Source organism: Pongo pygmaeus, chromosome 2, assembly GCF_028885625.2.
Source record: "Pongo pygmaeus isolate AG05252 chromosome 2, NHGRI_mPonPyg2-v2.0_pri, whole genome shotgun sequence".
Lineage (NCBI taxonomy): Eukaryota > Metazoa > Chordata > Mammalia > Primates > Hominidae > Pongo > Pongo pygmaeus.
Window position 1 is genome coordinate 130,357,070 of NC_085930.1, and position 24,348 is coordinate 130,381,417.

Sequence of the window (24,348 nt, forward strand, 5' to 3'; positions counted from 1 at the left end):
CTGAAGCAGGAGGGTTGCTTGAGTGCAGGAGTTCAAAGCTGCAGAGAGCTATGATGACATCACTGCCCTCCAGCCTGGGAGACAGAGCAAGACCCCATCTCTAAAAATAAATAAATAAATAATAAACAAAAAACCCTAATTCCTAAACCTTACTAAATAAATATAGGTGAGTTCTGAAGCTGGGTGAGGGACACACTGGGACTTATAATAACCATTTTCTCAATTTTTTGTGAATGTGTGAAAAACCCACTTCAGCCTTTTCCTTGGTAAAGGAGAGTCTAGAGGCCATCTAGTTCACACATTTCACCTAATATTTCCTATATGTACTTAAAATTATTATGTCTTCACTTAGGTAAAATTTCTAATTCATTAAAAAAAATCAGTCTGATCTTTTCTGAATTATACTGAACTAGTAAGATTTTACTATACCTGCTATTACAGAATACACCAATCAGAAACCTGAAATGGATGTGTGAACAACTCTGTAACAGTCAAAAAGAAACAGAAAAGGAACCACAGATTACCACTCTAAGGGATTTACCTTCCTACTTTAAAAATGCTGGTAGTACTTTATAGGTCAAGTAAAGTTGACCGATATTCCCTGCATTAGAAGTAAGGAAACAGAAGTAAGAAAAAGATACATGAAGATGATAAATACAACACCGTATTTTCTTATTTACCAAATGGAAGTAATTTCTCCAAAGGCCCTTTTTGTTAGATAAGGGTGAAACTTTAAAAGCACTTTTTAAGGTATCCCATATATCAGCAAATATGGTAAAGTCTAGTTTTAACCATCTTTAAAAGAATCAAACCTATCAAAGGAAGTATATTTAAGTTATGAAAGTAACAAAGTTTTACCAGGTCAGCATTTCCAGATAAGAATCTGTCAAAAAAGAATAAACAGTTAATGCTCCTTTTCACCAAGGCAAATTGGATGTTTGAGGAGGATATCAAATTGTTGGTTATAAATAAAGACTTGCCCACACAAAGCAGAAATACCATGGGATACATAGGAAATCCTTGCTTTGTCATGAAGTCATCCCTCACCTGAAGCTACCAATCCTTTCTTGGTAACTCTTTGAGTCAAAGAGGATGAATCCTTTTGACTTGTTTCACAACTAGGGAATCCAAGATCTAAGCCTACAATGGGGTAATTTTGGCTTTCCTTTCTCATTCAGTATTTCCTAGAAAATCATTCTTTGATAAAAGTGCTACAAACAAATGGATATTTTTGTTTGCATTATTATACACCAGTATCTCTTGTAAGACAACTAAAGAAATGGTTTATTTTTACAGAATTGACAAAGTAGGGAAATAATCCTTTTAATATCATTTAAAATTTGCATTTACAAATATGTAGGGGTCAAGGTAAGCATCTCAGAATTGTTATTTTCTGTTTTTTTAAACCAAATTTATGACGGTACACAATCTTTAATTCGCAAAACAGGGAACGTATATTCCCTGATTTTATTCATCCATCTTAATAGGCCTTCAATTTTTCTAGAACCTCAACATTATGAATAGCATTATTTTCAAATGCATCTGAGTAAGCCTATGGGAAACTTAGGGAAGGGAAGGGGGTGGTGTCCCAGGATTCTACACATAATACTGAATTGGAACCCAAAGGCTTTAATAAACGTTTTGAACTTTGTTTACTCTCTTGCTATTACAAATACCACGTAGATTGATTAATAGCACTTATTTAATGTTTACTTAAACAATAGGAGCAAAGTATGAACTCTATAACCACAGCTTTCCTTTTCTTTGTATGAGGTGCCAGAGAAGTTAAATGACAATAACGTGGAGTCTCTCTACATTCATATTTGGCAGTATTGATTAGAGTGACTTTTAGAACTTAGCAGGTAATAATACAGAAGACAAGCCAACTTTTCACAAGAAAACAGTCTGAAGTTAGCTATATGTTGTGCCATGCATTTCTACTTAATATTTTTCACTTTAAAAAAGCCATAGGCATCAGAAGAAATCTGGTATCTAGGTAGCCAACTGTAGTTATTGTTCTAGGAAAAAAATTCTTTTTTTTTGTAGTCCTGCTAAAACAGTCTGCTTTGAAAACAGGTAGACTTACCATTTTACCTGAATTTCAGTTAAAGAAATTGTTCTTTTCCAGTTCTCAAGTATAGTAGAATAAGACATGCAGAAGCAAGGTTCACACTATTGTGTAAGCACTAGAATCCTACTGAGGTGTTATATGTACCTTTCATCAGTCTAGCGGCTCCCAAACTTGGTATAAATAATCTACACAAATATAAATGTGCTGAAATAATTAATCTGACTTAATGGTTCCCACCCACCAGCAGTCACTATCAATTGTAAAATTTTAATATTTACTAACACAATTTACTACCTAATCATAACTAGTCCAAAGACAAGCAATTAATAACAATCAAAGGTAAGGTATCAGAAACAATTTATGAATAAGAATTGTATTTGTTGCTTAAAAAATGGGCCTTAAGTGATCTGAAACAAAAAATTCTGATGTTGGAGAATGAAGAAGGAAACATTCTCCCAAGCTTTTATAGATCACTATAAAAGAGCCACTGGGAGCAAATTCCTCTTTTCTTTTGCTCAGTCCATTTGAGAAGAATAAAGCTTTTACCAATGAAGCTGCAGCTGTGCTCACCCTCAGCTTAATCACTATACAAGGCTGAGGGTTAATTAGCGGCCATTCTTAGCTCTATTTGTTGTTCTAATACAGATCTGCACACATCTAAGCCTGGAGTAACCGATACTTGATTTTTATTTTAAAGGTGATGCAGGGAGAGGGAGCAGCTCATCCATCCTGAGTGTTGATGTTTGTGGGTATGCTTAGAGCATTTTCATTTGACCTGACCTGTATAGTTCTGCCTGTTTGAAGAGAGACAGACAAAGACTTCATGGTTGCTTACGAATGCAAGCCCCTGCTGGTCCAGGCTGCACCACAAGGCAGCTTATGGTCTGAAGGCAGATGACAAGGGAATGAAATACACAAGCCAGGGTCAGAGCCCAGATGATTACCTCCAAGAGTAAAAGAGAGCCAAATCACGTACCATTTACAGATTACCTTAAGTCCTCACTTAATGTGGCTGATAGGTTCTTGGAAACTGCAACTTCAAGCAAAATGAAGTACTGTATGCCACAAGAACTTAACCCTTGTTTAGATCAATTAGCCTATGGTAAAATTGGTTTCATTATACATTACCTCATTTCACTTAAAGTTGCAGTTTCTAAGAACCTACTGATGACATTAAACAAGGACTTATGTCACACTGTTAGTATGTCTGATTTTTAGCAACTAAAAAAAGTTATGAAGAATTTCAAACATATCCAAACATAGAAGAGTATAATGAGCACCCATGTGTATACTCATCACTCAGATTCAACAGTTATAACGGTCAATCTCAATATCTTCCATACTCCTTCCCATCTACAATCTGTCTGGATTATTTTGAACAAAATTCCATATATCAAAGAATTTTATTTGCAAATAGTCCAGTATAGATGTCTAAAAGGTAAGGACAGGTACAATTCCATTATCGCACTCAAAAATTTCTGGCAATAATTTCTCAATATCAAATGTTTCATTGTCAACTTTCTGACTGTTTCATAAGAGTCATACATATTTGGGGGAAATTTTTAAATGATACAACATCATAACTGAGTTTAGAACAAAACAAGGTCAAAAACACTTTAGAGGGTAATAGTGGTAGAGCAGACAAATAGAAATGAGATTAATAAAATAATGCTAGATGATATACAGACTTACACACTTTTCAAGAAGGAAAAAAAGGTTAGAAATATTTATAGCCATAACTCTGTAAACTAAGCATCAGGTAAAGGAAAACTGTTGATCTCCTAATTGTCAGTGTTCTGAGAATGATTAATTTTGTATGAGGTAAAATACCCATTTTTTAAATAGGTCTGAAGGCCATAATATAAGCACATTTTAAATAATTGTTAAACAGATTTCATATAAAGAATATTACTAAACATCTAAGAGTTTTTAAAAAGCCCACAAAATAGCAAAAATAAACTTCAAAAGATGAAACCAAATAGAACTTAAATTTTATGTGTTAAATAATGACTCGAGAAGAAAGTACTTACAAATAAGAAAAAACAGAAATTTGATTCCCCAGTGGTATTCTCAACTTTGGCAATTCACAAATTAAATAATGTTTAGTGAGCAAGACTAGACTCAGAAAAAGCCAGGTAACGTGTAACAAATAAGAATGCTTGGCCAGTCGGGTGGCTCATGCCTGTCATCCCAGCACTTTGGGAGGCCGAGGCGGGCAGATCATGAGGTCAGGAGATTGAGACCATCCTGGCTAACACAGTGAAACCTTGTCTCTACTAAAAATACAAAAAATTAGCCAGGCATGGTGGCGGGGCCTGTAGACCCAGCTACTCGGGAGGCTGAGGCAGGAGAATCGCTTGAACCCGGGAGGAGAGGTTGCAGTGAGCTGAGATTGTGCCACTGCACTCCACCCTGGGCGACAGAAAGAGACTCCATCTCAAAAAACAAAAACAAAAACAAAAACAAGAGAATGCTCTATCAGGCTCAATAAACACCATCATGAAGTGGTGGCCTAATTAGACCAGCAGTTAGATCTACCTAGACAATTGCATTGAAAACAGAATGATTATTGCTGGTGCACCCATCAACTGGCTGATAACGTTTGGACATTTGCCACCTGAGCAATAATCCTACTAAGTCAAGGTTCGGCTTTTTTCAGATTGTAAAATCCAAGTGTCAACGTTGAGGTGATGGTGTTAGATACTATTCGATACTATCTCCCCAATTAAATTCAACTGAGTAGATGTTTATTGGTCATCTATTGTGGGCCCATTTGGTGTCCCAAATACTCTGGGAAACAATATCAACAACATATTACCATTTATAAATGGCTTTCACATATACCATCTCATTTTAACCTCAGAGGAATCCAGTGATTTAGGCAGGGCTGGTACTAATCCCAATTTTATATCAAAAACTAAGCCTGTGGAAAGTTAAGTGACCCATCCAATGTGATATGACTAATAAACAATTAAACTGGTTTTCAAATCTACATCTGCTGTCTACAAATATCATGCTGATAAGGATGGGTAGTCATACCCTAAAGAACATTTGTGTTGGAATGCACCAAAAATTCTTTAAAGAGACAAGTGCAAATTACAAAGAGAGTAAGAAAAAGATTTAAAAAATAAGTTTATGTACGGATAAGAATGAGAAAGTATTTTTTAAGTGAGTTAAATTTGTATCATTATACAAGGCCTACTTTTGAGGTGACAGCATTTCCGGGTTAAAATAGCTCTACAGATTCAGTGTAGGAAAATCTTATTTATTCCTATTCTATCAAACTTGTTTTTGTGATAATCTGAAGATAGATTTAAGATAAACTTCAATCTAACCTAATCTTTCCTACCTCTGTAGGTAAAAAAACCTACAGAGATTGAAAGTGTACCAGATAACAGTGTGAAATAAGTCCATTAAGCAAAAGAATGGACATTTGACTACTTTAAAATAAACAACTCTATTTAAGATTCTAGAAGTGTCAACATTCATAAAAACGAGGTGCCAATTAGGAAATTTTTTTTTTATGTGTTAAAGTGTGATAAACTAAATGTTAGCATGTATTTTACAAATTCTCTTCTAGTCTCATATGAGGCAGGCTGTCTCTGGTTTTATGGAACATTATTTTTAGGCTTGTTCTTACTATCAATAGCATTATTTCAAAATCTATTTCTTATGTGATTCTGCTTTAGTTAGGAGTGATTTTTAAGTTTTTGCAGAATGCATTTGTAATTTTCTAAAACGCAGCAAAAAAAAAAAAAAAACTAGTTCACTGAACAGAAGTCTTTTTGATTGCTGAGAGAAGGCTTTGGTGGAATGAATCTATTCCTTTAAGCAGGAATATCTGTAGAGAGAACAGGCTGTCATATACAGGCTTATTCAGGGAAACAGATTCCATTTCAGCTGACTTGGAGGCAAAGCACCCCAGGCTTCGAAATCACCTCAAAAAAAAAAAAAAAGCCTTCTTGCAACATTACCTCCAAATGAAGTTATACAAGGTTATACACAGTCACAGACAAATGGTTATAAAATGGGAACAACAGGACTGAAAGAACAAAATTAACTTTAAATTAGTGTAACATTATTGGACTTTACTATCTGTAGTAAAGTATGAATTAATTCAAAAAATATTTTACAATGATCCTGCACAATTTTATTTTTTGGGCAGGCTGGGTACAGTGGCTCATGCCTGTAATCCCAGCAGTTTGGGATGCCAAGGCGGGCGGATCACAAGGTCAGGAGTTCGAGACCTGCCTGGCCAACACAGTGAAACCCCGTCTCTACTAAAAGGACAAAAATAAGCTGGGCTTGGCGGCACATGGCTGTAATCCCAACTACCTGGGGGGCTGAGACAGGAGAATCGCTTGAATCCAGGAGGCGGAGGTTGCGGGAGCCGAGATCGTGCCACTACACTCCAGCCTGGGTGACACAGTGAGACTCCGTTTCAAAAAAAAAAAAAAAAATACTAATTTGCTACTTTAAAAAAGATTTTATTGCTGAAAAATAAAGAAATACAAAAGTAGAAAGACTGTTATTTCTTGATGTTTTATAAAACAGCCAGGATCCTAAGCAACCCCAATGATACTTGTCATTTCCATTTGTGTAAAATTTCATGTATCTAGTGAATAGAGTTTACTCTTGACTGTAGAAGAGGGAATCTCATGCAATATTTAAGCTATTAATTACTCATAAAATAATTCTCCCACTGAGAACATCAATGAAAACCCTATAGCTATCTTTGGATTTTTGTATTTTCTAAAATAAACCCAATTTGTAAGAAATGGCCCAGGAATTAAGAATTTTCAGTGGTAAGCACACCAGCAAGCCATAAAGGCCTGGCTATAGACTTTTTCGTTTTCTTGGGAGGTGTATTTCCTTGTTTACTTTTGGGGTATTTCCTAGAACAGGCCATTCAGGACTGTTATAATAGCTTGTCAGGATGCACAGTTATTAGGATGCCAAAAAGGTCACGTCTGCATGGTGCTGCCTGGTTGTTATCAGATTTTAATAGCCCACATTCCTCAAATTAACATCTTCTAGTAGGCACCTAATTAAAGATTAAGCTATTCAACTTGAATTTTTATTATTATTTGGCAGGATAACTTAATTCATTCTTTAAATGTACTTTCCCATCTAAAATGATTTTTCATTATTTTTTTTACCACACTATACTTTTTCCTTTTTGGCAAATGATAGGTCTTAAAAACACTAATGAGAAGACCCAATTTAAAAAGAAAATAGTTACATACTATGAAAATTTAACAATAACAGTAGTAGAAGCAGTGGTGGTAGTGGTAGCAGTAGCAGTAAACAAGTTACTAAGGGTCTGACATTTAAAACTTGACAAGCTCCAATTCATACTAGATTTAAAGTCTCTTACCAGGGTTGCAATCTGTAAGAAGTGAGCAGATGGAGAGGAGAACTTTAGAAATAGTTAAAGCCGGACTCCAGTTGTCCTTTAAGATGTCCAGACAGATCACACCTTGGCTGTTAATATTACAGTGATAGATTCTTGTTCGGAAGGTAACCTACAAGAAAATGTAAAGTTATATTTTGTTAGACAAAATATGTTTATTAACAGTATCTACAGACATTTTTTGTCTAATAAAATTGCCTATTTCATCAGACAAAATAGTCCAGGTTATTGGTTAACACACACTTGATTTTTTTCTTGGGCACATGAGATTAATCAACAGAGATTATCATTTTAGAATTTGTCATTTTGGGCACAGAGAAATAAACATCAACAGCAAAACCATGACATTCTGCTTCTTATAAAGAGTCCTGTTATTTAACAAATGTTTTAGGGACTGAATCTGAATTTACTTTTGATATAATTACAGGAATGTTCATGAGGAGAAATTGACTCTGACTTCTAAAAAATTTCAAAGAAAACTTTTGTTAGATTCCAGTTATTTTAAGGATTTTGTACAATTATAATATTCAAACACCAAAAAGCATGAGAGTACTAATACAAAGAAAATAAATATTATTCTATAACAGTTTTTTTTTTTTGTTTTTGAGATAGAGTTTCGCTCAGTTGCCCAGGCTGGAGTGCAGTGGCTTGATCTTTGCTCACTGCAACCTCCACCTCCCGGGTTCAAGCGATTGTCCTGCCTCAGCCTCCCAAGTAGCTGAGATTACAGGTGACCGCCACCACACCCAGCTAATTTTTGTATTTTTAGTAGAGACAGGGTTTTGCCATGTTGGCCAGGCTGGTCTTGAACTCCTGACCTCAAGTCATCCGCCTGCCTTGGCCTCCCAAAGTGCTAGGATTACAGGTGTAAGCCAACATGCCCGGCCTATAACACAGTTTTAAAACATAAACTAAGGCATTTATATAAATAACATGCCTAGTTCATAGAACTATATTAGTATAATTATAGTAGTTACAATTTACTATTTTAGTTATATTACTAGTTACAATTAGTTGTAATTTAGAAACCTTTTCCTTTTTAAATTTTATTTTTAAAATGTAATATTAGTGCATCCTACCTTTGCCCTGTGATAGCTAGATCACCACTGTATGCTGCTTACATATAATTGTGAAACATGACCATAACATTTTTAAAACACTTGAACTGAAAAAAATTAAGTGCAAATCAGTTTTATAACTACTAAAACTCTGTTTAATAAAAGTGTTATGTAAGTGGCAATAAGATGTGAATATTATTTATTAATATTATGTTCATAAATGTTCTTAAATTTTAAGTTGAAATATACAAAAATCTCAGGGTTCTAAAGACAATCTTTTGGTACCCTATGTTCAAAATAGCTCCGAACCAAGAAAAACACACATGCAGATCTCTGCAGGTGCTGCCACTCCATCAGGGCATCCAGCATCCAGTCAAACACTAGATTTATGTAATTTACATGACGTGAAGTCTCAGAAAGGGCAAATCTAGAGACTTACATGGTTGTCGAACAAGAGACACCGTCCTCAGGTTAAATTAGTACTTCTAATGAGAATTGCCCTTCTAGCATCATGCCAGACAAGATAATCCATGACACCTACACACACATCTTAAATGCCTACAAATGTTGAAGAAAATATAACCAACATTTTTAAAAATGCATAGCAGAATCTGTAACGGGAATTCCCAGAGCCCAGAATTAAAAACCAAAAATTATAGTAAGTGCAACAAGCTGAGACTGCACCTGCCATGGGTGGGGTTTTGGGAAGAGGAAAGGGAGTAAAAGATGGTATTCAGTCTTAATAAAGTGGAGGTTTGGGTTTTGATGCCCTCATGGAAAAAGAAGATGAAATCTTAGGCCTGTATGTTGCAGGAGTTTAGAATTGAGCGCCCTTATATAAATTAGGAAACTCGAATGGCTAGTCTTTCAGTAAATGCATGGACTTGAAAAGATACGCCTTATGACAGAGATAGCAAAGAAATTTACCAAAGAAAGCATGGGCTCTAGACTGAGAAGAGAAATGTTTTTCCTGAGAATTCTAAATCCTAGACACATATACTGTGGAAACAGTAGCTAACAAAAAGAGCTTAAATGACTATATTATCAGATCAAAATATGTTTAAGGCAAAAAGCATTGTTAGAAACAAAGAACGTTACTGATAAAATAAACAACTCATCAAGAAAACCGTTAACAATTCTGAATGTGCTGTATCTAACAATATAGCCAAAAGCATACAAAGTAAAAATGTGCAAAATTATAAGGAGAAAATGACATAGCTATAATCAAAGAGGGACATTTTCACCACAGTAACTGATAGGTCAACCAGACTAAAGATTAGTAAGGATATTGGAGATATGAACAATTGGACAAACAAAATCAAGGGAGTGAATGAAGATAAAATCCTACAGTTAATGATTAAGGAACATTTAAGAGACATTTATAAAAACTGATCACATGCTAAGCCACAAAAGAAGCTTTACATATTTCAAACAACTGACATTATTAAGACCATAATGTAAAGTCAGAATCTACATATAAAAGATCCCCCTATCATATGTTTGGAAACTGAAAAACTCATTTTCAAATAATTCTTGGATCAAAGAAAAAAATCAGTCACTATTATTGCTGAATGACAATGAAAATATTGGGTTGCCAATATCAAAATTTTGTGACTCAGCCAAAACAGCTGTAAAAGAGAAATCTACACTTTCAAACACATACATTAGGAAGGAATAAAGATATTTAATGAGTTAAGTGTCCAACTCAGGAAGGTAGTAAGAGAACAACAGAGTAAACTCCATGAAAGAAGAAATAAAGACACTAGCCTAAGTTAATGAAACAGAGACTATCTCGTGATATTAAAATTTCTGTGGAGAAGGCAGAGTGCCTATCCCTTTAAGTGCTAAATGAAAAGATAAAATATTTTTATGATCCCAATTTAACTGATGAGTGGCTTACACAATATTGATAATTAACCCCCAAAACAACTCAATAGGGAAAATAATATTATTGCAACCACTTGAAAAATGATGAAACTAAGGCAAAGGGAGGTTAAAGAACTGGCTCAAGTTCCCACAAGTGGTAAGTAGAAGCCAGAATTTGAACACAATTGTGCTGATCCAAAAGCCTATGGTCTATCTCTCAGCATCAATGCCTCTGTTCTTTTGTTAAAAATTTATAATTCTGGGATAATTGTAGATTCATGTACAGTTGTAAGAAATAAAGAGATCCCATGTATTTTTCACTCAATTTTCCCCAATGAAAACATCTTGTATAACTACTGTATACTGCAGGAAACTGACATTAATACAGTCCACTGACCTTTTCCAGATTTCATTTTTATGTGCACTCATGCCTATTAAGTATATTTAGTTCTATGCAATTTTATCACATGTACAGATTTGTGTGAATACTACCAGTCAACACACAAACAACTCTATCACAAACATTCTTCATGGTACCCTGCGATAGCCATAGTTGCCTCCTCCCTTTACTTCAATTCCTGGCAACTACAACTCTGTCCTCATCTCCACAACTTTGTCATTTCAAGAATGCTATATAAATGGAATCGTATAGTATGTAACCATTTGAAATTGGTTCTTTTCACTCTGCATAATTCCCTTAAGATCCATCCAAGCTGTTGCACGTGTCAATAATTTGTTCCCTTCTTATTGATGAGTAGTATTCCATGGCATAGATGTGGTACAATAGGCAGATAACCAGACATGAGGAGGAGAAGAGACGCCCTTAGAAAAGGAGTCTGGAAAATCTCACGTCCCTGGGATCACCCTAAACAGGCGTGCTAGATATGAACAGACAGGAGGGGCAATACCTAGGCAAAAAGTAATCCCCCTTAAGACCCCAGTGATTGCTCACTCTGCCAGTTAACCTGCCACAATGTAGCTAGATGCATGCTAAAGGGAAGAGGGCAAAGGAAAAAATTCCTAAGAGATACACAGAAGCAATTTGTGTCCAATATCGGGTTCACACGTGCACACCAATAGTAAGGGAGGGTCCCACAACCTTGGGGCGGGAACTAGGTGAGGGAAAAGGCAGGGACTTAAGGTAGATGCAGAAAACTAAACAAAGTAAAAAGGCGGAGACTTAAGAAAGAGGCAGGAACTCCGAGAAAAAATCTGAAATCATAAAAACCCACCACTCTCGGGGTGCTGCTGGCTCACTCTCTTTCAGCAGCTCGCCCTGCCTCATCTTTTCAGAGTGTACTGTCTCTCTAGATAAGCTCCCTGCTCTGTATTTTCCTTCAATGAACTCTCTTTCTCTGGCTAAATCAGTAGCTTGGCAGAATTCTTTCTCCAAATAAGACTAAGAACCAAACAGTAATAGATGTACCAATTTGTTTACCCATTTACCCACTGAAGGGCATCTGGGTTTCTATGAGATTGGAAGAATCAAAATGTTTTTCCTACTGTCTCAACACAGAAGACTTCTGTGACCAAATGTGGGGTGAGGAGTTTCTCCTGACAACTAATTTTCTGATGCTAGCTGGGTGTCCCACAGTTCAATTCTGATACTATCCACCTGGATTTAGAGTCAGAACCTAGAGGTTTAGGTCTCAGTCCCACAAGACTGCTTCTCACTTCAGATGCCAATCCAAGTTCTGACTGTTATAAATTGGGGGTTCCCGCAACCCCCTCCTCAGGTTCAATCATTTGCTAAAGCAGTTCACACAATCCATAAATGCGTTTTACTTACCTTTACTGGTTTATTATAAAATATATTACAAAGGATACAGCTGAACAGTTAAGAAGATAAGCATAAGGTAAGGTACGAGCCATAAGGGGTGAGGTGGGGTGGCGGGGGTGGTACAGAGTTGCCATGCCCTCTTGGGGTACAACAACCTCCATGAGTTCAGCAACCCAGAACCTCTCTGAACCTTGCTTTTAGGGGTTTTATGGAGGCTTCATTATGTAGGCATGATTGATTTAAATCATTGGTCATTGGTGATCAACTCAACTTTCCGACCCTTTCCTCTCCCTGAGGGTTATAGGGGAAAGGGGCTGAAAGTTCCAACCCTCTAATCACATGACTGTGACATGATGGCAACCAGCTTCCACCCTGCGGCCTTCCAGGAGACCCCAGCCACCAGTCACCTCATTAGCATACAGAAGACACTTAACATTTCTGAGATTGCAAGGCTTTTAGTAGCTTTGTGCCAAAAATCAGGACCAAATAGTATATATTTCTTATTAGAAATCACAATATCGCAGGGTTGTTTCCAGTTTCAAGCTATTACAAATAAAGCTGCTATGAACATCTGTGTATGTGTTTTGTGTGAACATAAGTTTTTATATCTCTCAGATAAATGCCCAAGAGTGTAATTGCTGGGTCATATGTTAAGCTCATATTTAGTTTTATAATAAACTGCCATACTCCTTCCCAGAGTGGTTGTACCATTTTATATTCTCACTAGCAATGTGATCTAGTTTCTCTGCATCCTTGCTAGCATTTGGTGTTATCACTATGTTTCATTATAGCCATTTTGATTGGGTGTAATGATACCTCAGTGTGGTTTTAATTTGCATTTCCTTAAATGCTAATAATGTTGAGCACTTTTTCATTTGTTTATGTGTTATCTGGATATCCTCTACAGTCTGTCACATCTTTTGCTCATTTTTTATTAAAAATTTTAATAAATTTTGTTGACTTTATGGTGATTTAAATGGAGACATTTCGTTAAAACCAAAGTATAACTGGATGAAAAATAATAAAGTTTGAGTTTGCAAAGAATCCTGTGCATTTCTGGACAGAGTTTTAAACTTGAATATTTTATAATGATAATAAAAGGATCTACTTTGATGATGTTTGTCAACTTCTATTCTGACAGGTGTTCATGAATTAAACCACACTGAATTAAACAGACACACTGACTGTTCCAACATGTTCTAATGTCAGAGACTCCCACAACTACCACCTTTTGAAGCAGGAAACAAAATCTTGATCCCTAAGTTTTAAGAAGTGTTATGTGTTTATCTATTGAAATGTAAGCAATCTCCTCTTCGGGGGTCCCGCCATCATATTCCTACTTCAATACTATACTTGCAGTAGGACCTCCTCATGAAACCATGAATTACTCATGAAAGTATTGTCTTTCAACTGATGTCCAAAGCACTTCCTGGCATACAGAAAGAGCTCACTGTTTGTTGAACAAATGCTAACACACCACAGGCTCGTGGTCTCTGAGGGGTTATAACCTCTTATTGTTTTTTAGGTAAAAGAGCGTTTTAGAACCATAACTTAAGAGTAAAAGCTGGAAGACTAGAGAATATCCTGAGGAAGGAGAAGATCTCTTTAACATTTTTCTGTCCCATGTTCCTTTACTAAATTTTCCTACAGGTTATGATATTATTTCACAAGGGGCTTCATATAGGCTAAACTAATAATAGAAATAATAAATTTAGTAAGCATTCAATATGTGCCGGGCACACCAATATAAACATTTGTATTGCTGCTACTTCCTATTTAAATGCTAAAGAGAACCTAAGAAATGAGTGGTCTGGTCACATCAGCAAACATGTTCTACAATCAAGGTAAAAACTCGCTAATAAAAGCTCTTGAAGCAGCCAGCATTCTCTTCTAGACCTTATCAACAAACTAGGGAAAATGAGAAAGAATACTTGCAAACTGATAAGGAATTGTCTGCAGTCCTTGGATATTAGTGAATCAGAAATAGGAAATAATGTTTTGAATAGTGACAAATAGCAAAGAATTTGCAACTGCCAGGAGAAGTTTAGAGGCTAAGAAAGCAAGTCTTCCCACCCTTAACCTACAAGACTACTCCGATCTCTGACTCAATTTTCCAGAAAGCCCATCACATTATTTTGATCAGGGGGCTGGGCAGCTATACATCCTTCATGTCATGTTCCTGACAAACAAGAAAATGATAAAAAATGACCATAAAGCAAACTGCACTTCCACTGCAGGGGTTAATACCCGCTGAGTTCTGTGTATCAAACTAGTTACGCCTACATTAGCATTTATAGCTGTATTTGAAGCATAGCTCAATAACTGATGTTTACAATGATAGCCACCTTTTCTCAATGATAGGTAAAATTATATTGAGAATAACAGTTTTCAAAGGCAGGGAGGACAGCACCTTTTGGAACATTTTCCATACAAAGGAAATTTTAAAAATACGACTTGGATATAGTGATATAGAAAACATTTATTTAGAATGGCTAATTCCCAGATGACCCTGGATAAGAAAGGTTTTAATTTATGTGTGATAAACACACACCCAACACCTGCATGTGTGGGTACACATGTGCAGTAGATGGAATAATGCCCTCTTGCCCCAAAGATGTCCACATCCTAATTCCTGGAACCTGTGAATGTTACCTCACATGATAAAAACAGCCTTGTGATTAGGCGAGGAATCTTGAGATGGGGTGATTATCCTGGATTATTTAGGTGGGCCCAATATAATTTCAAGGGTACTTTAAGAGAGAGGCACGAGGATCAGGGTCAGTAGTAGGGGATGTGATGAGTGATGTGAGGAAAGAGCCATGAGCCAAGGAATGTAGTTGGTCTCTAGAAGCTGAAAAAGGCAAGGAAATGGATTTTTCCCCTAAAGCCTCGAGAATGAACTGAGCCATGCTAATACACTGATTTGAGTCTTCTGACCCACGGAACTATAAGACTATAAGATAATAAATTCATACTGTTTCAAGCCACTAAGTTTGTAACAGTAGCAACAGGAAACTAATATAGCGTGTGTGTGTGTGTGTGTGTGTGTGTGTGTGTGTCTGTGTGTATCTGTATCTCCCACCTGTCTCACTACTTTCTCTTAAAAGGTACTTAAAAATGAAGCTGTGCTATTTCTGTACTTCATAGAATCATCTCTCCTTAAAAGTAATTCTAGAAAGAGCTAACATTCTTTATGTTGACTAAAGCATAAAAGAACGCAGTAGCATTCTTGGATAAGTAACTTTGCTACTCTGAACCTCTATTTCCTAACAAAACAAGAGGCTTAGATTATTTCTAAGGCTTATTCTAGTTCCATGATCCACGAGTTGTACTGTGGAAAGAATATATGGGCTTGGGAGTTAGCTGGACTTGGGCTGGAATTCTCATTTTGGATGAATTACTTAATATCTTTGAGGTTCAGTTTCTTCATCTGTAAAATGAGGAAAATAACAGCTATACCCATAGTAGCTGTGAAGACTGAAGTACACAAATGGTTCTAATAGCCTGCCTGGCACTCAGCAGGAATCCAATGAGTATCAGTTCTTCTTCCACTCTCTTACATCCCCTAGTTGCTAGTTATAAGATTAACTGAGAATGCATCACTTTAAGGTATAGGCAAGACTCCATATATAAATAAAAAGTGATTTTCTAAGAGGAGAGAGATCATGAAAGGCATAAATATAAAAAAATTTTTAATACAGTATTTCTGACAAACTGATTCTAAACATAATTTAGAAAGATGTTTAAAAGTAAACACCTCCAAGATGAAAAACTAATTCTGATATTAACATTTGAATTAACATTCAAAATGATAATTTAAAATAATTTTTCAATGATAATGTTTTTCAATTTTTCAAAAAATTTTGATAAGGAGATAAATGGTGCCTTGCTTTTACTGAGAAAATATGCAATCAGTGAGAACATTCTTTTTAAAAATATTTTTCCATGGAGAACCCCCCTAACCCCACAAATATCTGAAGCCCCCATGCCATGAATCAGTAAATCATGTAACAAAGCTCTAAAATGGTATGGTTAACATCATTAGGCTCACGATGAAACTACAGTTTATTTAAACAGGTTGTTAGTACACATAAAAAAAAAAATCCCCTCTTTGAGAGTTCAAGTGCTCTTTTCTTAAAACCAATTTAAGAGCACTGCACCAATAACTAACATACACCCTAAAATTAATTTTTTATTAGTGACACAGTAAAAATGGAAAAACTCATTACAGTGAGGGAATAAATCCTGGAAAATATGTATATCTAAGAAATACACATTAGCAAAACAGACCACCACCTTCCCCCAGCCCCCCACCCCATAGGAATATTATTTGGCCCTTCAATAACTGGCAGTGAAGGAACTGAAATTAAACATCACCTGAAAACCATAATGCATAAAGATGACACCTATCCAAGCTGTGAATACTAACTACATGCTAGAGCGTGCTACATGATAAGACTATTATCTTTTAGCTTTCAAGTACAATTCAAATGATTTAAAACAAAAGACCCTTATGCCACAGACATTTAAATTGAAAAAAGTCTTTCTCAGTTTCCTTTTATGTATAAATGTAGAAAAACATGCAACTAGAAAATTTTCCCTGTCATGAGTAGCAAATCTCTTAGAAGACTGGGAGCATCTTATTCAATTCTCAATGCTCTTTCCTACAATACAGCAAATTACTCTCAACTCCTACAAGGCAGGATGCTTGGTATGACTTGATGAGGGACAAACAGATTCCTTCTTTTGCAATTTATAAAAATTCAGTTTATATAGAATGTTTCTGGAACATACCTATAATGAATAAAGTTCACTGGTTCTTTTCCAAATTTGTGTTTTTTTAAAATTAGTGACTTCTTTCATTATATTTCATATTTCATTTTTTTACCTTTATGCAATTATCTTGTCTCTTGACTGTTCTGTTTAAGTTTCAGAAATGGTATTCCAGCAGATTCTCCTTAATGGTAATTGTATCATGGTACAGACAGAAATCTTTGAGTGTGAGTTCATTCTCAGCGGGCATTTTTTTTTTTATTTCTATAGAAGTCCCATGTGCTTTGGATTGTGGAATGTTTTGCATTTGCATCTTCATGGACCGCAGCTAACACTAGTTTGAGACTAGACTGTACCATATATGCCAAAACATAAGGCAATAAAATAATCCCTTAGGAAAAGAAGAGCTGATTTAGATTCAAATCTTCATAGAAGTCTCCTATAGATGACATCTCAATTACTTTCTTTTGAAGGAGGTACTATCTGGTAAAGACATAGTTGCCTGAAACCAGCTCAATCAATGCTTGTTTGGCATGCATATAGAGGTTTCCTTCCTCAATGGGTTAAAAAAAAGTGGAGGGGTTCAGAAATTAAACAAAACTCTAAGAGTACAAACTCACTATTTGAAGGCTTAGATTTTAACAAGTCTTTAAAAAATCACTTAAAAAAGCATAACAGAAATTTAGAACAAGGAATTTTAAAAATAAGCTGGTTACGGCCGGGCGCGGTGGCTCACGCCTGTAATCTCAGCACTTTGGAAGGCCGAGGCGGGCAGATCACCTGAGGTCAGGATATCGAGACCATTCTGGCTAACACGGTGAAACCCCGTCTCTACTAAAAATGCAAAAAATTAGCCGGGCGTGGTGGCAGGCGCCTGTAGTCCCAGCTACTCCGGAGGTCGAGGCAGGAGAATGGTGCGAACCCAGGAGGCGGAGCTTGCAGTGAGCTGAGATCGCGCCACTGCACTCCAGCCTGGGTGACAGAGTGAGACTCTGTCTCAAAAAAAAAAAAAAAAAAAAAAATTAGCTGGTTATATGAGTTTTCTACAAATGAGTTTTTGTGCCTTAGGACAAGTTATCCAATAACATAATCACATACGGATTTAAAAATGGCTGTTCCACCAAACAACTGTGGTGGAAATAAAGATAACCTGGTATCTAAACTTAAATAGGTACACAGATAATCATTTAAACATTCCCACTGCTTTAATTCATTAAGCACATACACAGTACGTGCTTAATCAATGCTGGGGGGTGGGGGGTACACGGGGATCCATCAAAACCAGAACCCAAAGCTTTCTTGGTTTAATCTTCCTTCTAGAGCAGAGGTGTCCAATCTTTTGGCTTTCCTGGGCCACACTGGAAGAAGAAGAATCGTCTTGAACTACATATAAGATATACTAATGATAGCTCATGAGCTAAAACAAACAAACAAACAAACAAACAAACAAACAAAAACCTCATCATGTTTTAAGGAGGTTTACGAATTTGTGTTGGCCGCATTCAAAGCCATCCTGGGCCCGGATTGGATGAGCTTGTTCTAGAGGCATCAGTCTCCCACAATCAGGTACTAGAACAATTGCTCTTGAATAACAAACTTAACAACCATTATGTGGGGCTATGTTGAGCCAACAGCACTTATTTATCAATTAGTACTGTCCACAGAAGATAATTTAACAGATGTCCAAAGGACCAACATCTCTTAGACAAGATGATTCATTTCTGGCTTTAGAACTGCAAAAGTGTCTCATACATAATAACAATTAGGAAGCACAACAGCTGAGATAGTTAATGGAGTCCATGTAAAGCATGTAATAAATGACCGACCATATAACACTTGCTGTTTAACTAAAGATAGTGACATAAACACAAACAGAAGGAGAATGTCCTCCTTTTCCTTTCTTTTATTTACATTTTTTATAGGTCTCACACTCCCCAAGGCAATTCTGTAAGACGTAGCATATTTACAGATTTGATAAATGTAAAATGAAAATAATGTACAGGATTACTTCATCCTTCAGGAAAGGAGCAATACATTTTTTGTTTATAGATATATGAAGGGTCAGTTATTTAAGAGATCAATAATCCAGTTCATATATAACACAATACAAAGTATTTGTCAAATTAGCTAGAAATGATGATTTAGCTTTTCATACAGCCTACAAAAGTGTAGAAGTAAACTATATTTAAACATGATATAAAATAAAACATGGGCTGGGCTTGGTCGCTAACACCTGTAATCTCAACACTTTGGGAGGCTGAGGAGTGGGGATCACTTGAGGCCAGAAATCTGAGACCAGCCTGGGCAACACAGCAAGACCCTGTCCCTACAAAGAAATAAAAAACTATCCAGGCATGGTTGTGTGTTCCTGTATTACTAGCTATTTGGGAGGCTGAGGTAGGAGGGCAGCTTGTGCCCAGGAATATGAGGCTGTAGTGAACTATGATTACACCATATACTCTAGCCTGAATGACAGAGACTCTGTGTCTCTAAAACCAATAAAAATATAGTAAAACAATGACTGATTCTGTTAATGATAAGTAAATTTATAGCTATTATAGGGTTGGCCAAATGCCCACTCTTTTGGTTGAATGCTATGTGTGTAACACACAAAAGAGACATTCTTTGAAAGTAGCAGAGTATTCACAAATACTATAAAAATTTCCAAACTTTGTATGCATACTTGAGGGTAATGATATTTTTTCCCTATGTTCTTACCATAAAGTTAAAAAATACCACATGTATAAACAGTAAGTTGTAACCAAAAATAATAGTAATAATTAAAATAGCTACCAATAATGCCATGTTTATGTGCCACACACTGTCCTAGGTGACTTGCATTTATTACATAATCTTCACACTCATCCTGTAAGGTGGGTACTATTATTATTAAGAAATAGACACAGGTTGAGAGGAATTCAAATCCTCACGGTAAAGTCAATTCCAATACTAGGCAAAAAGCTTATAAGGAAAATACAAAATAATCAAAGACAAATGAAAACCCTACACCCCCAAAGTTTTCTTTTTAATTAAAGAAAATGACAGAAAAAAATAATAAAGAAAATTATGTAAATTCCAGATCTCAACAGTTTGACTTTAGACAGCAGAGCTAATGACACAGGGATTCAACAGGTTTCTCAGATCAAGTTCTGACAAAATGATTATGCCTGTAAAGTGAATAGCGACGAGAAGAAATGTTTAATGATATTCACGGCTGGGTGTGGTGGCTCAGGCTCAGCCTGGGAATTAAGAGACCTGCATGGGCAACATGGTAAAACTCCATCTCTACAAAATAATTTAAAAAAAATTAGCTGGGCATGGTGGCGTGTGTCTGTAGCCCTAGCTAGTCAGAAAGTTGAGGAGGGAAGATCACTTGAGCCCATGAGGTTGAGGCTGCAGTGAGCCATGATTGTGCCACTGCACTCCAGTATGGGCAATAGAGTGAGACCCTGTCTCAAAAACAAAACAAAAAAACCCCTCACATATATATATATTCACTATTATTATTGTGAGATTACTAAAGGCAAAAAAACCCAAGTCAGTTAAAAAAGTAAACAAATGTTTCAACATGACTTGAAAACTCTCACTTAACATGTATAATCTTTGAATAACTTAAATCTCAGCATACAGAATATTCTAGTGAATATTCTTTAAACATTTATGCAGAATAGATGTTGTTAACTAACCTCATACTCATAATATTGTACACTGAAAGTAACAGCTAATCAGGAAGCATACTTGAAAAATAAAAAAGGGTACTTTATTAAATATTTGAATGTTTCAGTTGGTTTTATAACAGGCATGACTAATACTATGTGATGATTTGAATTAGACTGTAAAATAGAAATAATGATAATGTATAACCATTTGTTATAAAGGAATAAAATAGCAAAAAAGAAAAAAAAAAAACACCTTGGTAAAGTAGAAGCGCATTTAATTTTCCAAGCTAGTTATTTCTATTTGAGAATGTGCTAATTCTTGCTTGATATATGACTCCCCTTGCAACCAACCTGACATTGGTTTACTTAATAATGGTTAGAAAATAAGACTGGAGTCTTAGGGAAGGAGTGAAGGAGTGGATGTTGAATGACAAACTGAGGAGCTGGTCTTTTGTCCTGCAGTTTAGGAGAATGCCATGATGAAAGAGGTGTTTTAGGGATTTGGAACAGGTTTGTTGTATGATGTGCGTTCTCAAACTAGCCTTTTGTGGGAGAAATGCTTTGTGGTAGATGACACTAACTTATTCCTAAATTCACAAAATGGCTTTTATATGATTAATACCATTTTCTTTGAATATTGTCTTAACAGCTGACCAAACCACGAAAGAAACGAATATATGTGAAACAGAAATAAGGGAGGGGGAGATGGAGAAAACATGGGCAACACAATCCACAATCTGAAGCAGGGACAGAGGGAAAAAGGGACAAGGCAGTGCAGGCACAGAGCAACCAGAACTTACTAAAAACCAGTTCCCATCAAGCCTGCACCACTTCCTGGAACCCACTGTGAAGAAGATCAGAGAGGGGAAAAGGAAGGCAGCAAATATATGAGAAGAGCCTAAGGTAAGCCTTCTGACTCTTCAGGTCAAGGCATCCTTATAAGGATGGATCTAAGTTTCCTTCCTCACCGTAAACGTAAACTAGCTCACAGCTCATTTCAAGAACTCCAGGACTATCACAGACATACCTCTTTTTGCCTTCGTGGCAAGCATTCAAGAATTACTTTTTAGTCTTACTGAAGGAATATGTAGTATTATGAGGAATATCTTAAATTTTATTTTTATCTAATCGTAACTACCTGGGTTTGTTTCCCACTTAAATTTCCATGCCTAATTTTCTTTTATCCCAGGCAGTCTCTCTCCTCTTCTGTTCTTCTCTATTCCCCACTTGTCCATATTTAATCTCTGCTACCGCTGTATGATTTCTGACATGATTTCTTCAGTCTCTACTTCCACCTTCTAGGTTATCTTGCTTCATTCACATTCCAAGGCTTCCAAAGCCTGTTCTTTTGGGTTTATCTTTTCCCTTCCAATATTCTCTGTAAGACTACTGCCCTAAAAAAATGGGTTAATTTTCCTTAAAGCTGTGTAGAAATGTATCTGATAGAAACAAGGAAAAAGAAAAAAGGAAGAGCGCGGAGTAGGGGGAATAAGAATGATTCAGAATTGTGTGAAAAAAAAAATTCCCATTTTCTAATGTTTTATTCCTGTTTCCTGAATCTCCTGTCCCTAAAAGAAATGTGAAGTACTATCTTAAATAAACACTCTGGGACGCTGTTTTCCTTTCCCTATAATTTGCAACATTTATCTTTGAAATTTTCTATCTAGTAGAAAATTGTCTGCTGTGGTATAACAATACCACCTTTTAAAAGCAAACAATTGCACCACATGTGGCTTTTCAAAATAAATAGTGCCAACTTCATTTTACAAAACTGATAGTTGTATGTACAGCTAAATAAAGATTTCAGAAATAAATTTTTTGTAGACAGGCTACCAAAAATGTTTATTTACAAAGGGAACAAATTTATATAAGGACAGGGATTATCTCTGATACTGATTTTTATCCCCTCTAGGAAAGAGGATATTGACATGTATTTGTTCAATAAACAAATTAACTGGAAAAACACAGAATATTTACATTTGAAAGGAGGCCACACATACCATAATTAAAAATGACAATTGATTGAGAGCTTCTGATGTTTCAACAGTTAGGTTTACAGTGCCTTCTTTTTGGGAGTCTGAGACGGGAGGTGTCAATGGAGAGATGTGTAAAACTTATAAAGGGAAATGTGCTTTGTCATTCAAATTTTGATTTAGGGCAATTTAAAAAGTCTTGTGATTAGTATTTTGGTCGATAGAGATTTTAAGTCTTAAATATTAATTGCAGAGTTGAGATTTTAAATATTTCATTAATTCTTCATATTAGAAAATAAAACTCATAGAAATTCCAGAAGCATGGCACATATCACTACATTGTGTCTACTTCAAATAAACAGTTTAAATAATTTAAAAAGCTGGGATGTCTGGGTAGAAAAGACTACCCTAACTATGCTTTTTTTCTTTAAAAGAAGATTCATGGACTTTTGTTCTGACAATATTAGAAGAATGTACTTTCTTCAAAGGCCTGTATTGGTCAGTGTTTCATTTATTTCCTCCTATTTTAATCAAAATTATCTAGTGGTATTAAAGGACAGAAATAATCAGTTTTGTTTGAAGTAAAAACTAATATATTATCATAGTAAAGTGGTCATGTTCATCATGAAACTGATATGTTCTAAGGTGTTAAAGGACACATATCTAGAGGTCCCACAATTAGATGGATGGCTTTAGCTAGATGTTGTAAAACTCTAAATTAATAAGACTCATTTCTCAGGTATGTACTAAAAACCTGTATCATTAGTTTATACAGTCACATAGTAAAATACTTTTAGCCTGGTTGGAAGTAACATCCTTTATTGGCCATAAAAATAAATTTATTAAAAAGGTTAAGAATAGACGATACAAGAATAAATTTTTTTATCCAAATTTCTAACTATTACACTTTCACTATTAAAAATATTTAAGAATTACGTCTTCACTTTTATATTATACTGCAGGAATAGTATTTTCTAAACACTGTTGACTGCTATAATATACATCTGCTTACTTTATACTGAGCCTAGTGGAGGAACAAGATTTTTTTTGTTATATAGATACTTCTGGTATCAGAGTCTGTTGCCATAGTGTTATTAGGCTTTTCTTCTCTAATACCAACTGAGTAAGGTAAAAACATTATCTCTTTCAACAATCTGTTTTGCAGATTTGGTTCACAGTTATAATGCAATTTCACTGAAGTAATCTCACAAACTCAAGTTTTATGCACTGCTCTAAGAAGGTGCTTTGAATATTTTTATAACAAACAATGCTATTGCTCTGATATATATTCTTTCTCCCCCTAGTATTTTTGCTTGTATTTGTTGCTCACACAATCTTTTGAGGGAAAAAAGTTGTTCTTAAACTATGTATCTAGAAATACAGTAATAGAACAGTGTAACTGGTATCCAAGATACAACTGTTTCTGAATTTCCACCTGCAGGTTAGCTTTCAAAGCATGCACATGTACTTCAACATCTTTTTTGGAGTGGAATGATGTAAGAAATGTTCTCTTAAGAAACACTAATCTGGTTGCTTCTTTTTAATTTTTGTTTTGTTTTTTAGAGACAGGGTCTCCCTCTGTTGCCCAGGCTGGAGTATAGTGGCATGATTATAGCTTACTGCTATCTCCAACTCCTGGGCTCAAGCTCTGCCTCAGCCACCCGAGTAGCTGAGACTACAGGTGTGAGCTACCACGCCTGGCTAGTTTTTTCTTTTTTCTTTTTTTTTTCTTTTTGTAGAGATACGATCTCACTA

General features: G+C 35.7%; 1 protein-coding gene across 2 annotated transcripts in view; it reads right to left on the minus strand.

Moving 5' to 3' along the window:
• Positions 1 to 24,348, minus strand: part of UBE2E2 (ubiquitin conjugating enzyme E2 E2) — a 389,996-nt gene that overhangs the window by 55,387 nt on the left and 310,261 nt on the right. For both annotated transcript variants that reach the window (XM_054479774.2, XM_054479776.2), the window contains exon 5: positions 7,449 to 7,596. In XM_054479774.2, coding sequence (XP_054335749.1) covers positions 7,449 to 7,596 — 148 coding nt within the window. The remainder of the gene's footprint in view (positions 1 to 7,448; positions 7,597 to 24,348) is intronic.